At 41.5% G+C, this 15,596-nt stretch overlaps 1 protein-coding gene across 3 annotated transcripts in view; it reads right to left on the minus strand.

Moving 5' to 3' along the window:
- Kay (transcription factor kayak) overlaps positions 1–15,596 on the minus strand; it is a 53,040-nt gene that overhangs the window by 9,303 nt on the left and 28,141 nt on the right. The window contains exon 1 of one of the 3 annotated variants that reach the window (XM_078179571.1): positions 7,010–7,494. The exons of the other annotated variants lie outside the window; for them this stretch is intronic. Within the exon in view, the coding sequence (XP_078035697.1) occupies positions 7,010–7,078 (69 nt within the window). The 5' untranslated portion in view covers positions 7,079–7,494. Of the gene's footprint in view, positions 1–7,009; positions 7,495–15,596 lie in introns of those variants that run through there. 3 annotated transcript variants of the gene reach the window in all.

Below are 15,596 nucleotides of genomic sequence, written 5' to 3' on the forward strand. Positions count from 1 at the left end.
GGTTCAAGTCTCGTAGGCGGCGGCGGACGATTAAAAAGAAAAAGGAAGCGTCAGCACTGTCTGTTCTTCTTTTTTCGATGGCAGTCACGAGACCGCGATTATTATACAGATTCGTTGACCGACGGGCCGTTCACCTTACGACGCGCATCGTCGGCCGAGGACGTCGGGGATACGACACGGCGACGGCTGAACTCTAACATTTTTGTCCGGACGTGTCTGCGCAGGTTCCGACAAGTCGATGCCTTCCCGTGGAACGCGTCATGGCATGTCCGGAGACGAGTCGGCTCATTTTACGCGCAGCCACCGGAATTTTGCATAACAATAGTTCCAGGGATCCGGCCTCGCGAATTCAACTTCCGCGCAGTCCCGAACAATTAAGTTCGTGAAAGCTCCCTTTCCGTAGGGAACCGTTTTTTAGGTAATGAAATGTAGCAGCACACCGTCGGAAACTTTTACGGTGGACCTTTATATTCTCGAAGCTCTGTTTTACCTTGGTTTAAGGATTCAACTTTGTCCGAATATCTACAATAAACTTGTATTACCCGCGGGTGAGTTTTCTTTATTATGTAGATTGTCAAACAATATTTAAGAAGAAAAAAGATTTTAAATTAGTATTTGATATTTTATTCTGCTTTATTTTATAGCGTTGTATGTTTCATGCGCGCCTAGAAGCATACGCAAATTGTTAAACGCAACATCTCTAAATATCTTGTAAATTTTAGAAAAGAAAAAAGACTAAATTTAAAAGATTAAAAATTTTGAATATTGTGTTAAACTTGGCAGATATTTAAAACGTTGTACGATATTCAAGTCGTTTAGCAATCGGAATGGGCAATACTTTTTAGTGTGAATGAAATATATAACGCCATAAAACAAAAAAAGTAAAATGACAAACACTGATTTCAAATGTAGAAGACTAATAGAAGTGTAGGCGCCAATAGAAACCAGCTAGTGCGTCTGACTATGACTGGTCGTTTCTACTTCAGGAGCTCCGCTCGCGAGGAACTCTTTGATATCGATATAAGACTTTTATTCCTGTTTTTTTTATTCTTTTTCATAGTTTTGCGTCCACGTACTAAGTGTTTGTTCAGTCTCGCGTTTAGGATGTCGAGCAGCACGCAAGTTATCGAATTACTGGCGACCTTCTTCACCGCTATTAGAAGTGTCGGAGATTTGTTTTCCATCCTGAAGTGAAAGCCGCGAGGAGCCTGGAGTCCTTGAGCCGCCAAACCGACTTTGTTACACGCTTCCTGCGAAACTCTAAATTCCTGGGATACGTCTATACACTTCTCAAGGGTTTTACAGCTACTTATCGACCTTGGCCATTTCGAACGCTATATTTTCATCATTCTTCTCAACAAATTCTCGCGAGCACACGCTAGCTTGAACACGGGTCGAACATAAACTCCAAACATTAGAGTTTCGAGGCAGCCGGTGTTTATTTGCTTAGAAAAATTGTTGGAATTTGCGGGCGAAGCCCCGACAACTAACAAGAATACTAGAAACGTTTTCAAAGTTTGTAAAATTCATCGAGATATTTATCGCAAAACTCTGCAGTCTGCTATCGCTTAGATAAGTTGGATAGGCGTTTTGTTATCGAATGATCTAAAAATCCGATCGATTTAAAAATGATGCAACTTTCAAGAACGTTTACGTTATTCCAGTTTGGATTTTTGATGTTTCTATCGCTTGGAATGTTTCCGAAGCGGCGTAAACACAATTTTCAAGGAGCAGCGTGTAACGAGGCAATGCCGCAGTCGTAGCTTGCACGCATTGACCCCGACTGTCGAGGAAAAAAGGTATGCATGCGGTTTCTGCAAGTAGCCGTACATACGCGCGTCTCATTTCTTGCGCCCGTAGCACGCCGGTATCATTAATCTCGACAGGATGCATGGTATGCGCAGCATTCCATAATGCTCGGGTATGAAGCAATTTTTCGAATCGCGGGAGGCGCGTTAATAAATCAAGAATTCTTCGTTTTCCCGGTCGAATGAGCGAAATTCTGCGCCGGCGAAGGCAGCGGGGTGTCGTCCCGTTGATCAACGGTGCAAGATCTTCGACACCGCGAGCGCCGTATTCCAATTATCGCTGGGAATCGAGAGATCTTTCGAAAGCGATTGGCGGCGGCCGCAAGGTCGCGATCGCGGTGCGCGATAGGAAAAATCGGAGATAATCAAGAGAATGGAAGAAAATGTGGAGTGGCATAATCGGGCACTCCAAGTTCTGCGATAAACTGTCAGGAGCGTCGAACAGTACTTCATTTATTTTATTGGGAAAACTATGAGAAATTAATAATATCAGACAACGAATCGAGTGAGCGGAAAGTAATTAAGAGATCTGCGTAAGCAAAAATACATGTTCGTTCGTCGTTTCCATAGTTTGTCCCTTGATATTGAATTGATAGATGGATATTTTCAAGCCTTTTCATTAACCCTCGAACTGTTACTGCTGGCTAATTTTGACTCAGTATGTAAAAGTCGTCACCTGATTACTCAATCTCCGCCGTGTGTCGGGCCAGGCGCGACATTTAATTTTGTATATACAAATAGTTACTTAGTTTGCTGATACAAATGGTTTGCTGAAGGGAATGGATAAAGTGTTCGCCTTATAGAAAGGTTTTTTGAGCAAAACGTGTTGAGTTATCGAGGTATTAAAAGATTTGTAAAGATAGTAAAGGTACTAAATAGTACCTTCCTGATTTTACGTATTTTTTAAAATCATTAAACTCTACATTAAAATCAGTTTCATTATTCATATATATTTATAATAATACTAATTGATATATTATAATAATACTAATAATTTATTTAATTCTTCATGTTGAAATGGTTCGACCACGATGTGATCCTTTTAATTTTTCAAGAGGTTTGAATAAAGTTGCAAAAAGGTATGCATATCACTGATTCATTACTAATGATTAATTGCAATGATGAAAATGACCAATAAGCTGTTTACTTAGCAAATCATTCAATTCCTTTTCATCGATTAATGCATTTTCTTATTTTACATAACACAAATTAACGTCTTTTCATAAAAAATCGCGTTACGAATTTTGTTTCTGGCATGCTCATGAACGCAACGCGCTGCGCGAAATCGAGCAGAAAATGGCACCAAAGTAGTATCGCCGACTCGAAGTCAGACGCAGAAACGCGCAAGCCAGTTTCCCGGCAGAGTGTCATAAACGAAAAAAATTTCTCCCCTGCGAAGCTGGTCAAAAATAGCGCGCGATATGGCAGGGCTAAGCACGTTCGCGATCGCCGGTGCATTAAACCCTTATCTCCTTCTGTTTCATTTTTTCGCCGCATCATTAATTCGCAGCTCTCTCTCTCTCTCTCTCTTTCCCGACCGCGCTGCGCCGCAACGGTTCGTGTTTCCACAGCTGTGAAGTCCGAATTTCATGGCGACGCAGGCCTCGGGTTTTTCTCCCGGAGTCCGACGCCGCCGTTGGCACGCATCATTTTCCGTTTCGCGATGCAGTCGGTCTCCTCTCGTCTCGTTTTGCTCGCGACATTCGAGCGAGCGCGTGCTCCCGCGTGAGAGTACGCATGTCAGAGAGCGCGCAAGCTCTCGCACACGGACTCGCTCTGCGGCTATAAATAAATGCGTTTGCTGTTTTAATCTGTCCTGGACCCGAGTATAGCGCGGACAAAGGGCGGCTATCGACAACCAGAAAATCGTTGCGAAACGCCCGGCCGGATAACGGAGCGACACCGTTTTCACGGCGATCGCGAAAGAAAACCGTTTACGCGGGAAGAAACCTTCGAGATACACTGCGAAACGAATCTAATGCGGGGGAGGGGCTAACCACCAACCAGACCTCCCTCGACCGCACGTGCACGTAACCCTATACCGCGAAAAATAGATTTCTCGGACACATACACGCAGATAGAGATAGAGAGAGAGAAAGAGGAACTTGCCTCGAAAGCGAAGACGATGAAATAATTCTAATCAGGCGCTTAATTGGTCGCAGAGCAAGCGTTTCAAGCTATTGTCTCCTTGTTTCCTGTTTATGTGCTGTATCTCTTTCATTCTCCCACGATTTGGCTCTTTTTTTTTTACTAGACTTCATCGGATGGAATTAAATAAAATCAGAAATTGCGAAGATGTAAACCGACATAACACCTTGTTTTTCCGATTATTAACCGACTTGATTTTCCAGCTCCGCGTCCGAGATTGTAACCAAGGAAGAAAACAGGCAACGTGTTTTCCTGTCGGCAGGCATTTTCGAACGGCGTTGGTTTAGAATTTGTTTGTTTCAGCCGAAGCGGGTGGAACTAACGTCATTGCACAATATTGCACAATTCTCGCTGGTCCGCGTCGCAATAATGCTCCCGCATGTGTTCAACAAGGCTCGATAACGAGGATTCTTGCGTTGAATAGACTTTCTCCATCAAGTTCATCGGCGTGTATACAATTACTGTGCACGCTATATTCTATTCGGCGAATAGAATTGTGTCTCCGATGGCGCTTGAAAATTGAGATACAATTTCAACTGGATTTGATCGACTACACGTTTGGCTTTGAAGAGACTGACGATAAGACTGAAAAGTCGATAGGACTACGAACAAATTATCGATTAAAAAAAAAAAGACGATAGGAACATTCTACTTTCAAACCGAACATCACGGTCCAATATAATTTTCTAAAATTGGACCGAACGATTTCAATTTTCTTGAGATGACAGATCTAGATAGGCTAGTATGCAAAAATTTCCATTATTTGGAAGTATAACAAAATAATTCCAATTTTGAAGATATTGTCGAGATCGGCCAAAATTGTTAAGAACCACAATGACCACTTTCGACCAGAATTTGTACGAAATCAAAAGGTTTCGTAATATTCCAAAACCTATCGCTTCTGCATCAATTGTTATCAATTGACAATCAAATTAATTGTTTTATTTTGTTTGTCGATTGCTATTTTTGCAATAATCTTTTTACACGTTGTTTAGTCAACCGTTTCGGATGTCTCAAAAAATGTCGTCCTTCGGGTCGTTGTTATGGAAGTTATTCCACTTTAGAAGATGTCCACGACTGTAGTTGAATAAGGAATCGCGAAAAGATCGTATCCGTCCAATCAACGATGCCAGAGCGTTAATTCGCCGATTCGACTAATGCTCCATTGAATGGAACAGCGCATCGAATGGCTGCCAAGTGGTGTGTTTATTTTAGACGATTGCTTTCGATCCTCCTCGAAGTCCTTTGTACTGTTTTCTTCGGACAGAAGGCTACATTGTGCCGAGCACAATACGATTGAACGCGATCCGTCAAGCTCGGTTCGCGTCAGCCCCCCTTTCGCGAGAGTAAATCGAATTTAGAAGCGTGCCCGACGATAGTCTAAGTCGACTTTCTAAATTTAAACGGACCACTTTCACGCCGCTTTTTCCGCTTTTTTCGCGAAATCGTTTCGCGATTCACGGTGAACTGTGCTTTACGTGTTCAGGGCCTCGTGCCGATTAATTGAATCACGATCGGCGTCGACTCTCTGTCGCACCAGTCCGTTCCGAGCGATTCCCGTTTCCTTTGTAGTTCAGCTTCGGAACCCGTCAGCGTTGATCATTCGAGATCAGCTGCAGAACATTCTACGCTTCCGCCAATGGCCATGCGACCATAAGCGCGCCGGAGCACTTAATGCCGGGATTTATTTGTTGCTAGAAAGCAGAAAATACTACTTGCTTTCGAAATAAATCGCGCAGCTGTTCTAACTGCTGCGTAATGACGGAGCCGTTCGGCAGCCGGTAAACAGAAACAGGGTAGTCGTCTGGTTTCTCCGCTTCGCCGTGTTGTTGCTGCATTTTATGAACTCTATTTTCGAAAGCTAACACGCGCGAGCAAATTGGAGCCATTTTTCAAAACAGACAGCAAAATTCGCCAAATGTTATCGATACACCGAAGATGGTTACATGCAAAAGCCATTTAGTATAACTCCACTTCTTTATGTTTGCATTATGTTACACCGCGCAAACACATCTTTACCGTAACCTCTTCCAGTTGACAAATCAATACAATCCATTTCTTCATACACAAACAACATATAGCAATACTTATATTGATCACGGAATGACTAAGAAAGTCAAAATAGTTCTAAAAAGAAGTAAATATAGAAATTAATTATTAAATTTATTAATTATTATTTAATTTTTATAAAGATTGCGTTTGTATTATTAGCAGCATTGTTATTGTTTTTCAGCTAATCTGAAAAATCTTTACTTCTTTCTAATGTTAAGGTTAATGGGCTTGCACTGATTGGCTTCCGAGTCGCTATTTCTGCGAGAACATTTCTCAGCCCACGGTTCTCGAGTTCATTTCGGCTCAGCGGTTTGAAAACATCGTCTACGAACGCGGTCGTCGATGATTAATTCAAATTGGTAGCCGTTCAATTAGGACAAAACGAGAGCAACTAGGTGATGCTTCTTTGAAACCACGATCAAACAGATTAATGGGTAAAGATCCGAGAAATCCTAAGCATCGACGATTATGCGGTTGTCCGAGGCGTCTGGTTTCGAAGGGTTAACCCTTTACTGCATACCTATTGGGCATTTAATCTCAATTGGTCCATAGACCAATGAGCCTAAGCAAAATTGAAAATTGTAAGCACGCTGGTTCCATACGAAATCATCGTACTTGTTCTCAACACCGACAGATGTCACTAGATTCAATAATTAGGTAGTAATTGACATTGGCTAGACATTGACATAATTGACTAGAATTGTATATCAACATTGATTACAATCTTTTCCTTCACTTAGTTAGAGCGTGACGTTTATATTTATATAGTATCAATTTAGTAGTCAAAACATTTTGTTGTGCTATATGAAATTCCCATATATAGGAACATTGATAAAGATCGTAAAATAAAATCGTTTTCCATTTTTTTCGGTTTACTTTCTCCACACGTTGTCGTTCAAGCGCAGCGATGGGCAAATATGTTTGTGTCAATACTCGTCATAAAAACTCATGCAATAGAGAGGGTTAATAGCTGGAAATCGCGAACGTGAGACACGATTTACCTGCTGATAAAGCAGTTCCTGCGCGAGGATATTCGCAATGTCGACTGGATCCATGGCGGTGGCTGCCATAGCTCGAGGTGTCGGTTATTCGTTCAGTGTTCGTTTCGTGGTCGATTAAAAGTAAACAATGAAGGGAAAGCGGGAAGGGGTTATGGTTTGGGTGCTCGTGTGCGATTCGGAGAAAGAAACGGGGTGAGGGTGGATGAGCCTGACGGTTTCGTGGGGATGCAGGGGGACAAGGTATGGGGTTGAGATATGAAAACAGTAATTTCAGTCGATCGTTCGTTCGTGTGAGGATCGTTCGTGACGTCGGTGTGCGCCTCCCCTCCCCTATCTTATTGTCTCTTTCTCTCCGCTCTCTCGACTCTCTCTTCGGTCGCGCGCGCGCGATCTTATCTTCTTCGCCTTCGTCTTCTTCTTCTCACTTTTCGAAAGAGTTCGTCACCACTGCGTCCTCCACCGACGCCTCTCTTACACTGAGCCTCTCTCAACGCCGCTGAGCTGCTCTTCGTGGCCATACGCGACGAGGAAACCTAATCTAAAAATAACCTTCGAATTTCGAGTATGTGCGCTTGACAGAGAGAGAAAGAAAAAGAGAGAGGGAGAGAGAGAAAGAGAGAGGGAGGGAGAGAGAGAGAACCGCGAGACGGAGGAACGAAGTAGAGAGAGAAACAGCAGCGGTTGAAAAAGGTGGGAGAGATTTCCGCGCCCCCGTTCAATTGCTCGCATGGCACGTTGACCTTTTCGTCATTTTTTTTATAAGCACTCGAAAAATTACCCGTTTCCTTTTCCCTCGGAACAGCCAATTTATTCTTCGGCATTAGGTAGTCGCTGCTTGCCGAGCGGTGTCGGGCAAAAAGTAATCTGATTAATGATTACCGATTACGACCATCGAGAAATCATATGTCTATGATCGATGATTACAATTACGAAGTAACCTAGTATTCACGATTAATTTATAAGTTAAGTAGTCGAAGCAAATGTAATCGTTGATCATGATTCGCAGAGCAACCATTAGCCGTATGATGATTACCTTTGTGTAGTTTTCTGGATGGTATTATAGTAGTTTTGAATAATTCTGAACAGTTTTTAGTCTGCGGATTTAATGAACTTATGACAAAAATTGGTGTCATTGCGGTAGATTGATCTTACTGAAATTATTTAAGAAGCAAGGATATTTCTACATGGTATCTGCTCTTTAATAACGATAGAGACAACCTTTGTTTTGTATAAAGTCATTACTTGACTATTCATTAATCAACGAAACGCTTTTTTATTCGGGCTCTTTCCGAACCCAATAGCAAGTGACATGAAAATACAGATTACCAAATCTAATTATGATTACTCATTTATTATAGTAACAACTAATTATTATGGTTATCCTAATTAATAATCAAATAGTTTGGCAAAAGCCGAGCAAATAATGTCGTTAAGCATCAGATAGGATCCGTCAGAGATCGAATCTATTTGAACAATTAATTTATATTATTACATGTTTTGTATTATGGTTGGTAGAAAAAGTAACATATACATGATAAATGATGCAAAGCATACACAGATAAATTGTCAAAAACGTCCGCCGCTCAAGCGTTAAGATATTTTTTAGCGAAGAAGAAGTCAGGTTATGTTACGTGCAAAGTGTCAGGAAACACTGAATAATTTTGCCTTAAATTTTGTTCAACATCGTCGCGCAGCAACAAGTGGAAATAAAGTTGCAGAGTGAAGTACCATTTACAAGAGGAACGAGATAACTAACTACGAGAGAAACACACCGGACGCATAAATACGTCTCTGAATTAGCACTTTTACTGCCGTGCAGTTGATTCGAGTGAATCACTACAACATAAGCCTCGCAATATTATTAATATCGTGACTTGATACTCGTAACGGAGCGATCTAACACGATAGACTGCGACAGTTGATGCCAATCTACATTTCTGGAGAATAGTTCGCGGAAATTGACCTACGCGAATCGAACCGGTTCGACAAACTAAAAATCTAATTAGAATTCGCGAAATGATTCTACCACGAATTTTCAATCTCAGCGTCGATGGGAACAGCTCGGATACGAACCTCTCGGTTGGTAAGACAGTCATCCATGAGCCGAAATTCGAATTCTGATGCCAATCGGAAACTTCCTCGCCAACCGTGTTTCGAACGGCGCGTTTTACGCTTATGCGAGCGTCAGAAGCGAGTTCGGATATTTAACGCGGCCGACGGGTCATCCATGAGGTTTGCAGTCGAGCAGATAAGAAAGGGGCTGTTGTCTTTACAACTTTCTCCATTGTTCCGGCTCGACGAGGGCAGCATTCTTTTGGAATCGCGTAACGGTCCGAGAAGTTCCACGGCTCAACGCGGGCCGCCGATTTATCCGCGACGAAGATTTATATTAATGCGCCGATGTCTTTACTAGCTGCGAAAACACGAATCGCCTGACGCTGTCTGCGCGGAAGGAATTATTCGCCTAACAGTTGTCGCGGATGCACGCGGAATCCCCGGTTCGGTCCAATTTAATTCGATTAATGTCTTCCACTCACTAGCTCGGGAAAAAAGACATTCTCGGCGTGCGGAACGTGTTTTAGATTTAGAGAATTATTACGTCGTCTGCATATTATAATCGTCTTCTCTCAAAGACGTCATATAATAATATTTATAAATAACACTTTAGAATTTCCCATTGATGCAATTATACGATCATAAGGTTATGGTAACATTATAAAATTAATGTCATAACATTTATGTTATTAACACAAGTACATATATTTGTACGGATGGGATTGAAAGAGAATAACATTTTACAATATTGTATCAAGCGACTTAAATTGTTTTCATATGTTAGAAGCATTAGGTTGGAAGACGATACGCAAAAGAATTTGTTCAAAAATTGCAATTGTTTGAAAAATTGGTCGAATTTGAATAATTGATAAAATTTTAAGAAAGCTGTTTCGTTTTAAGAAGCGCATGCACACTTTTTTCCTACTAAGTGTAAGTGCAAACGTTTCTATTATTACAAAGTTAAAGTTTGATCATTAGCGGTGCAGAAGTCAGCGACAAAACGAGCAGAAGAGAGCAACAGCTATTTGAGGACTGGGTAAAACGCAGCGAACCCAAGCTTGAACAACCAGAACCCTGGTCGAACGAGATTATTCGCGAGCAGTGGTTTTTCCCGTGGCATCCGTGAATTCCCAATTGCGCGTCCGCCTGGAGTATCTTAATTAGCCCGCGTTCTAAGTTTAAACACCTGTGGAGCGTCGTTTGTCGTCGACGCCGCCGGCTTCCCCGCGATTCGTCGCTTTTGGAGACTTGCCAGTAGCAGCTCCTCTAGCTTTGCAGAAGTCGACCGAAGCGGCGTTCCGATCTTGAAAAATTCTCGATAAAACGTCAACAGAAATTTTGACCGTCGAGTAATCTCGTTGCCGCGGGATTCGTAAATGAGTCCGCGTACGGAAGCTCGACGGCTTTGTCGTTTATCTGAGCGTTTCCAGGATGTGGCTTCCATCTTTACTCTTGTCGCTGATGTGACAAGGTCCCGAAATTGTACAAGCTTTTGCAGATGTCGGGTTTTGTCCACGAAATTAATCCATTAACGTAATTAATCCATATCAACAACATTCAAATGATCACTGCGCGATTAAGTTAATAACACAAGAAAGATGATTGAGTAACATTTGTTTCGTATACCAGTCAGGTTCTGTGTAAAATATTTTCCAAATTGCACAGACCACGTATTCTCGGCGAGATCTCCCGCGATGGATCACGCGCAGCTAGAGTAATGGCCATCGCATCGAAGATTACGGCAATTATCGCGGCGGACGCATGCATTCTATTTTTCCTTTCGTTTTTCTTCCGCTGCGATCAATTTGCGACGCATACGCGTGCGCGCGAGACGATTAATTATTTAAGCGGGAGTATTTTGACGCAAGTTTCGTGACACGGTGGAAAACAGCGATAATTGGAATGCCGACGGAAAACCTGTTCTCTTTTGCGTCATACGAGAACGAGACGAGCAGAGGCGGCAGCGATCCCGCGCGCTCGGCTCGTACAACGCGAGATGGACATTCAAAACCAGCTTATCTGTTCCGTCGCGATACGAAAACATGTGGCTGTCAGATTACAATAAACAATCGACGGTGTTCTAACGGCCGTGGAATTTTTCAACACCAAACAACCGTGACCGGTAGGCGGATCCGTCCTCGTTACGTTGCTCATGAATAAAGATCGTTTGCCGAAGAAACGTTATTAGCCGAAACTTCCGTCACAGAGAAGGAGATGGAACACGCGTGTGATCTCTAATTGTACCACGAACAGATCCTCAAAATTCCTTTATGCGGTCGTGTCAGCATATTTGTCAACGAAAGCTGCTGATTCCACTACTGTATTATTATTTCTCCACCGGTCTTATAAAGCGTGTCATTAGAAGCGATTTATTTATGCTGTCGATTCTTTATGCTGGTTTCTTATTACTTTTCGAAGAAACAGCCCAAGGCCACTCCAGACGTGTAATTAGACTGTGGACTCTTGTATATGTATAGAGTTCACAAATTTTCAGAGTACTAGGAACAGTTAATATAATTATCAACGCGATCGTTATTTTAATCACGCGATAGAATGATCTTTGTCGACTAAATAAAATTGTTTACATTTCATAGCTGGCTGCGCCCAATCTTTACGTAAATTCTCATGTTCATCGTTTATTTTACAAAAGTAAAATTAAGCCCTTGCACTACGATTTCATTGACAGCAATCGTTAAAAATTTTTTGGTCGATACAGTGCATCTATATTTATTGTACTGTAACTCATTTTTCACTGTTTAAATATTGATAATAGAAAGCCACAAGTACATTTCAATGCGAAGAAAGTGCATAATGTCTATATTTAATAGATTGTGTTCGATATTTTTTGAACTAAAAGAATATTTAGTTTGACACTTAAAAGATTGTAAACAGAAAATAAAAAAGTTATTAGACCTTTAAGATTGATTAAACATGACTGCATAAAGATCTACATATTGCTTATGATATTATGAGATCCGAAAATTGGATAGCTAAGCTACTATTGTGGTTCCTCTATTTCTTAAAGCATCGATTGCTTAATTGCAGCATCTGCTTGATCAAACTATCCTGAATTTGTATTACGAAGCAAAACCAATTCCCGGGACAACCTAATATTGTCGATTACTCGACAACTTTTCTGTCCGCCACACGTTCCCGATTGTTTTGGTTTCGCAAAAGAAAAGATAAACAATTGCTGCACCTGATATCACGGTATCGGGAGTAAAGAATATGATCCGATGCCAAGGCCGCGAATACGAGCGACACCGGTTATCGGCACGGACATATAAACATTTCCTCGAAATTCGCGGAGGTCTTGGCTCCCAGTATATCCACCTATTATCCGTATTAATTTAGCTGTGCCAACCCTCTCCGGATATCTCTATGCCTGCGCGCCCGTCGCGGCCCCCACCGTTTTCCGTGCGGCAATTTCGAATTCCAGGAACCGGCAGCATACTTCTCGAACCGTGATAAGAACCCGAGGGGCGTACGATTAACAGGAAACCGGCGGATTCAACAAACACGCGACGGTCCCGTGAACCGCTCGTCGGTTCGTCGGAACGACGGAGCCACGTCCAACGCGATTCTCGGAGTCGCTTATACCGGCGCGGCGCGCGACTAATTATACGATGAATTATGCAAGGTGCATGTGCACTCGAATCCAAGCGATTCGTTTTGTTACCGGTATCCCTAGCAGTTTCAACGTCGATAATTGATACCTACTGTTACCTACTGTTTCTCCGGAACAGGGGCTTTCAACCTACGGTTTCGATTCGTTTCTTCTTACCGACAAGTGTCGCAAAAATCTGATCGATAAAGCCTGCGAGTTTTATGCATTCACGAGAAAAATGAATGCATAAAAACTGGAACAGTGAAAACATTTAATCGATTCAAAGATACTGTCGTTTTTCATTCAACTTTTTAAGTTTATCAAAAGTAAAGAAGAAATAAACGAAGCTCCTGCTTCTTGCAATTGATGGAGAACATTTTATTGGGCATAAAGACCCGCAATCAATTAATCACATTAGACGTCAAGTATCGAATGTTATTTTCAAATTAGAGATAGCATTTCGAGCTTATCGTAGTTGAAGATGGTACTCAACGTTTTACGATGCAAATTTATGTAACATTTATGTACAAAGCATTAAAAATTTTGACAATGCTGCATAATAGATATAATTAAAGATAACACCGATTGTTTGCAACTTAATAAGTCAAACTCAAATCCTTGGCTCGCATTGTTCATTCATGAGTTCGAATCGTGTAACACTTCGACCAGGTGTGATTCAATTATCTTCCAAAAATCAATGGCTAATAGCTGATATTTTAGATTAAGAATTCCACCTAATCGGGGAACAATATCTCGAAATAATCACGTAAAAGATAAGTAATGCTAATTATTTGACATAGCACGATCATTGAGAAATGAATGATAATGTGAATGAAAGTAATATGAATACAATATATAAAGAAAACGCAAATTAAATATTCTAGCTTTTGATAACATTACAAAGTTGATATTAAAATTTATTAAAACGATTAATGATGTCAATGTCGTTAGTAATTAGTGTTGATTAAATTGAATATATTATTCGAAGGATCAGTATAGATAGAGAGAACGAGAGACATAGTGATAATGGGGCACAAGAAGCCCCGCGGGTTCTCATTTGAATCGCTTCTAATGAGAAACACGACACGATTCGAAATTGAGGATCGTGTCCCTAGATAATCCCTACGACCTTCGCGAAAGCCATGAAAAGGTTAATTATTACGTGCAAGGTGAGGGAATGAGTCATTGGATATTCCAGTTCGGTTACACGTGGAGGAAATAAAGTATCCCTACGCGAAACGCGGATAGACAGTCCCGATCGACGAGTCGGCGAGCTAATTTGCATCTGCGATTACCGACCAGCGATATCGATCCGCAACGAGGATAATTTCGGCTTACGTAACGAGCTAAAGATCGGCCGCGAAACCGGTACAAGGTAAGGCGCCGATGGAATCGAGCCCGATCTCTGGAATCCGTTCTAAATCCAACTCTCGCGCGTCTTTCGCAGTTTCTTGGGCCGCGCGTGGTCGCATTAGCTACCGCTGGTCCATCGGCCGATTATGTGAACGAGCATCCCACTTTGCTGAAACTACTCGAGAGATCCGACTCGTTTAAATGAAATCATCGCATTCCGCGGAATCGGAATCGGGAGATCTTTGGACCCGCGATTTCATGCAATTTGCAAGCCGTGCAAATTTTCTTCTCAAATTAGATTAGATTGATATCCCTCCAACCGCGGGCAACGTGAAATATAGATCGTAAATATTTTGTTAAATTTAGTAAGATAAACTAAATTAAAATGTTCTTAATGTTTCGGAATTTTGTAATATCTTTGGTTCTCCTTTTATAATCTGTTTAAACAGTAGTAAACATGATGAAACGCTCGTTAGTGGTTTGAGGTTTAATAGCCGCTTGGTGATAAAGCTAGTTTAGGGTGATATATTTTGTAATAGCTTTTTGCCAGGTTGACGAGATTGTGTAATAGATCTAGTAGATTGGATAGATTTAGTTTAATAAATTTAGTATATTTTTCTTGGCTCTCTTTTGTTTTGCAATTGTTGAATAAACTAAATATAAGATTTCAGAATTATTTCTTGATTTAGCAAGACAGTACACTAGAAATCAATAAACGTGAAATCTAATACTTAGCAAGTATTTTATTTTCCGAACATCCGTGCCACGGAGACTGTATTATCGAGGTTCTACTGTGCAAATATTTGAACACCTTCAAAATTTCGTCATTTTCATTTCGTTATAGACATTAATGAAGGAAGTAAATGTCTACCTATAACTAATGCAATGTTTGTCCAGTTTTGTATCCCCCTTATCTATTTTCGTCGCGGATCCACAAAATCCATAATCCAATCGTATATTTTGGAATTGCCCTCTCAATAGTCCCACAAATAGTGTACTTAAAATATTTCTTCGCTATTTATGGAAATAAAACGTCCGATTGCAGAGATATGATCAGCTTACGGGCTCGAATCTTAGGGACGGTCATTACGCTTCCGCAGTAAATGGATCCATTCTCTGACGTCAGCGTGTCCTACCACACACATGGGCTACCGGAATTCCACAACTGCGGTGCATTAAAAAAACTTAAGAACAACGGGTTTACCACGAAAACCTAAGCCGCGGAGGCCATTGAAATGTCAGGCCAAGATCAACGGAGCGCTCAACTCGGTCCGGTGGGCGACTTCAAGGTCGCGCCGCGAACAAACTACATATGTACGACGATCAGCCGTCGCCGTCACGGTTATCGTTATTTTCCATAGTGATTAGGGCTTTCCGCGGGACAATTGAGGCTTCGGGCGCAATCGGTTGCTCTTTAAAATGGCTTTTTCAATCTCGTTGTTACGTCTGCGTAACGAGATGTTCACGACGAGACACCCAAGTGCCTCATTCGTCGATTAGCTCACTGTTCTTGGTCTTTACTCTGGATACTTAAATTTGGTGTCTTATGTGTCTTGTGTCAATATTATGTTT

The sequence above is a fragment of the Augochlora pura genome, chromosome 4, assembly GCF_028453695.1.
Source record: "Augochlora pura isolate Apur16 chromosome 4, APUR_v2.2.1, whole genome shotgun sequence".
Lineage (NCBI taxonomy): Eukaryota > Metazoa > Arthropoda > Insecta > Hymenoptera > Halictidae > Augochlora > Augochlora pura.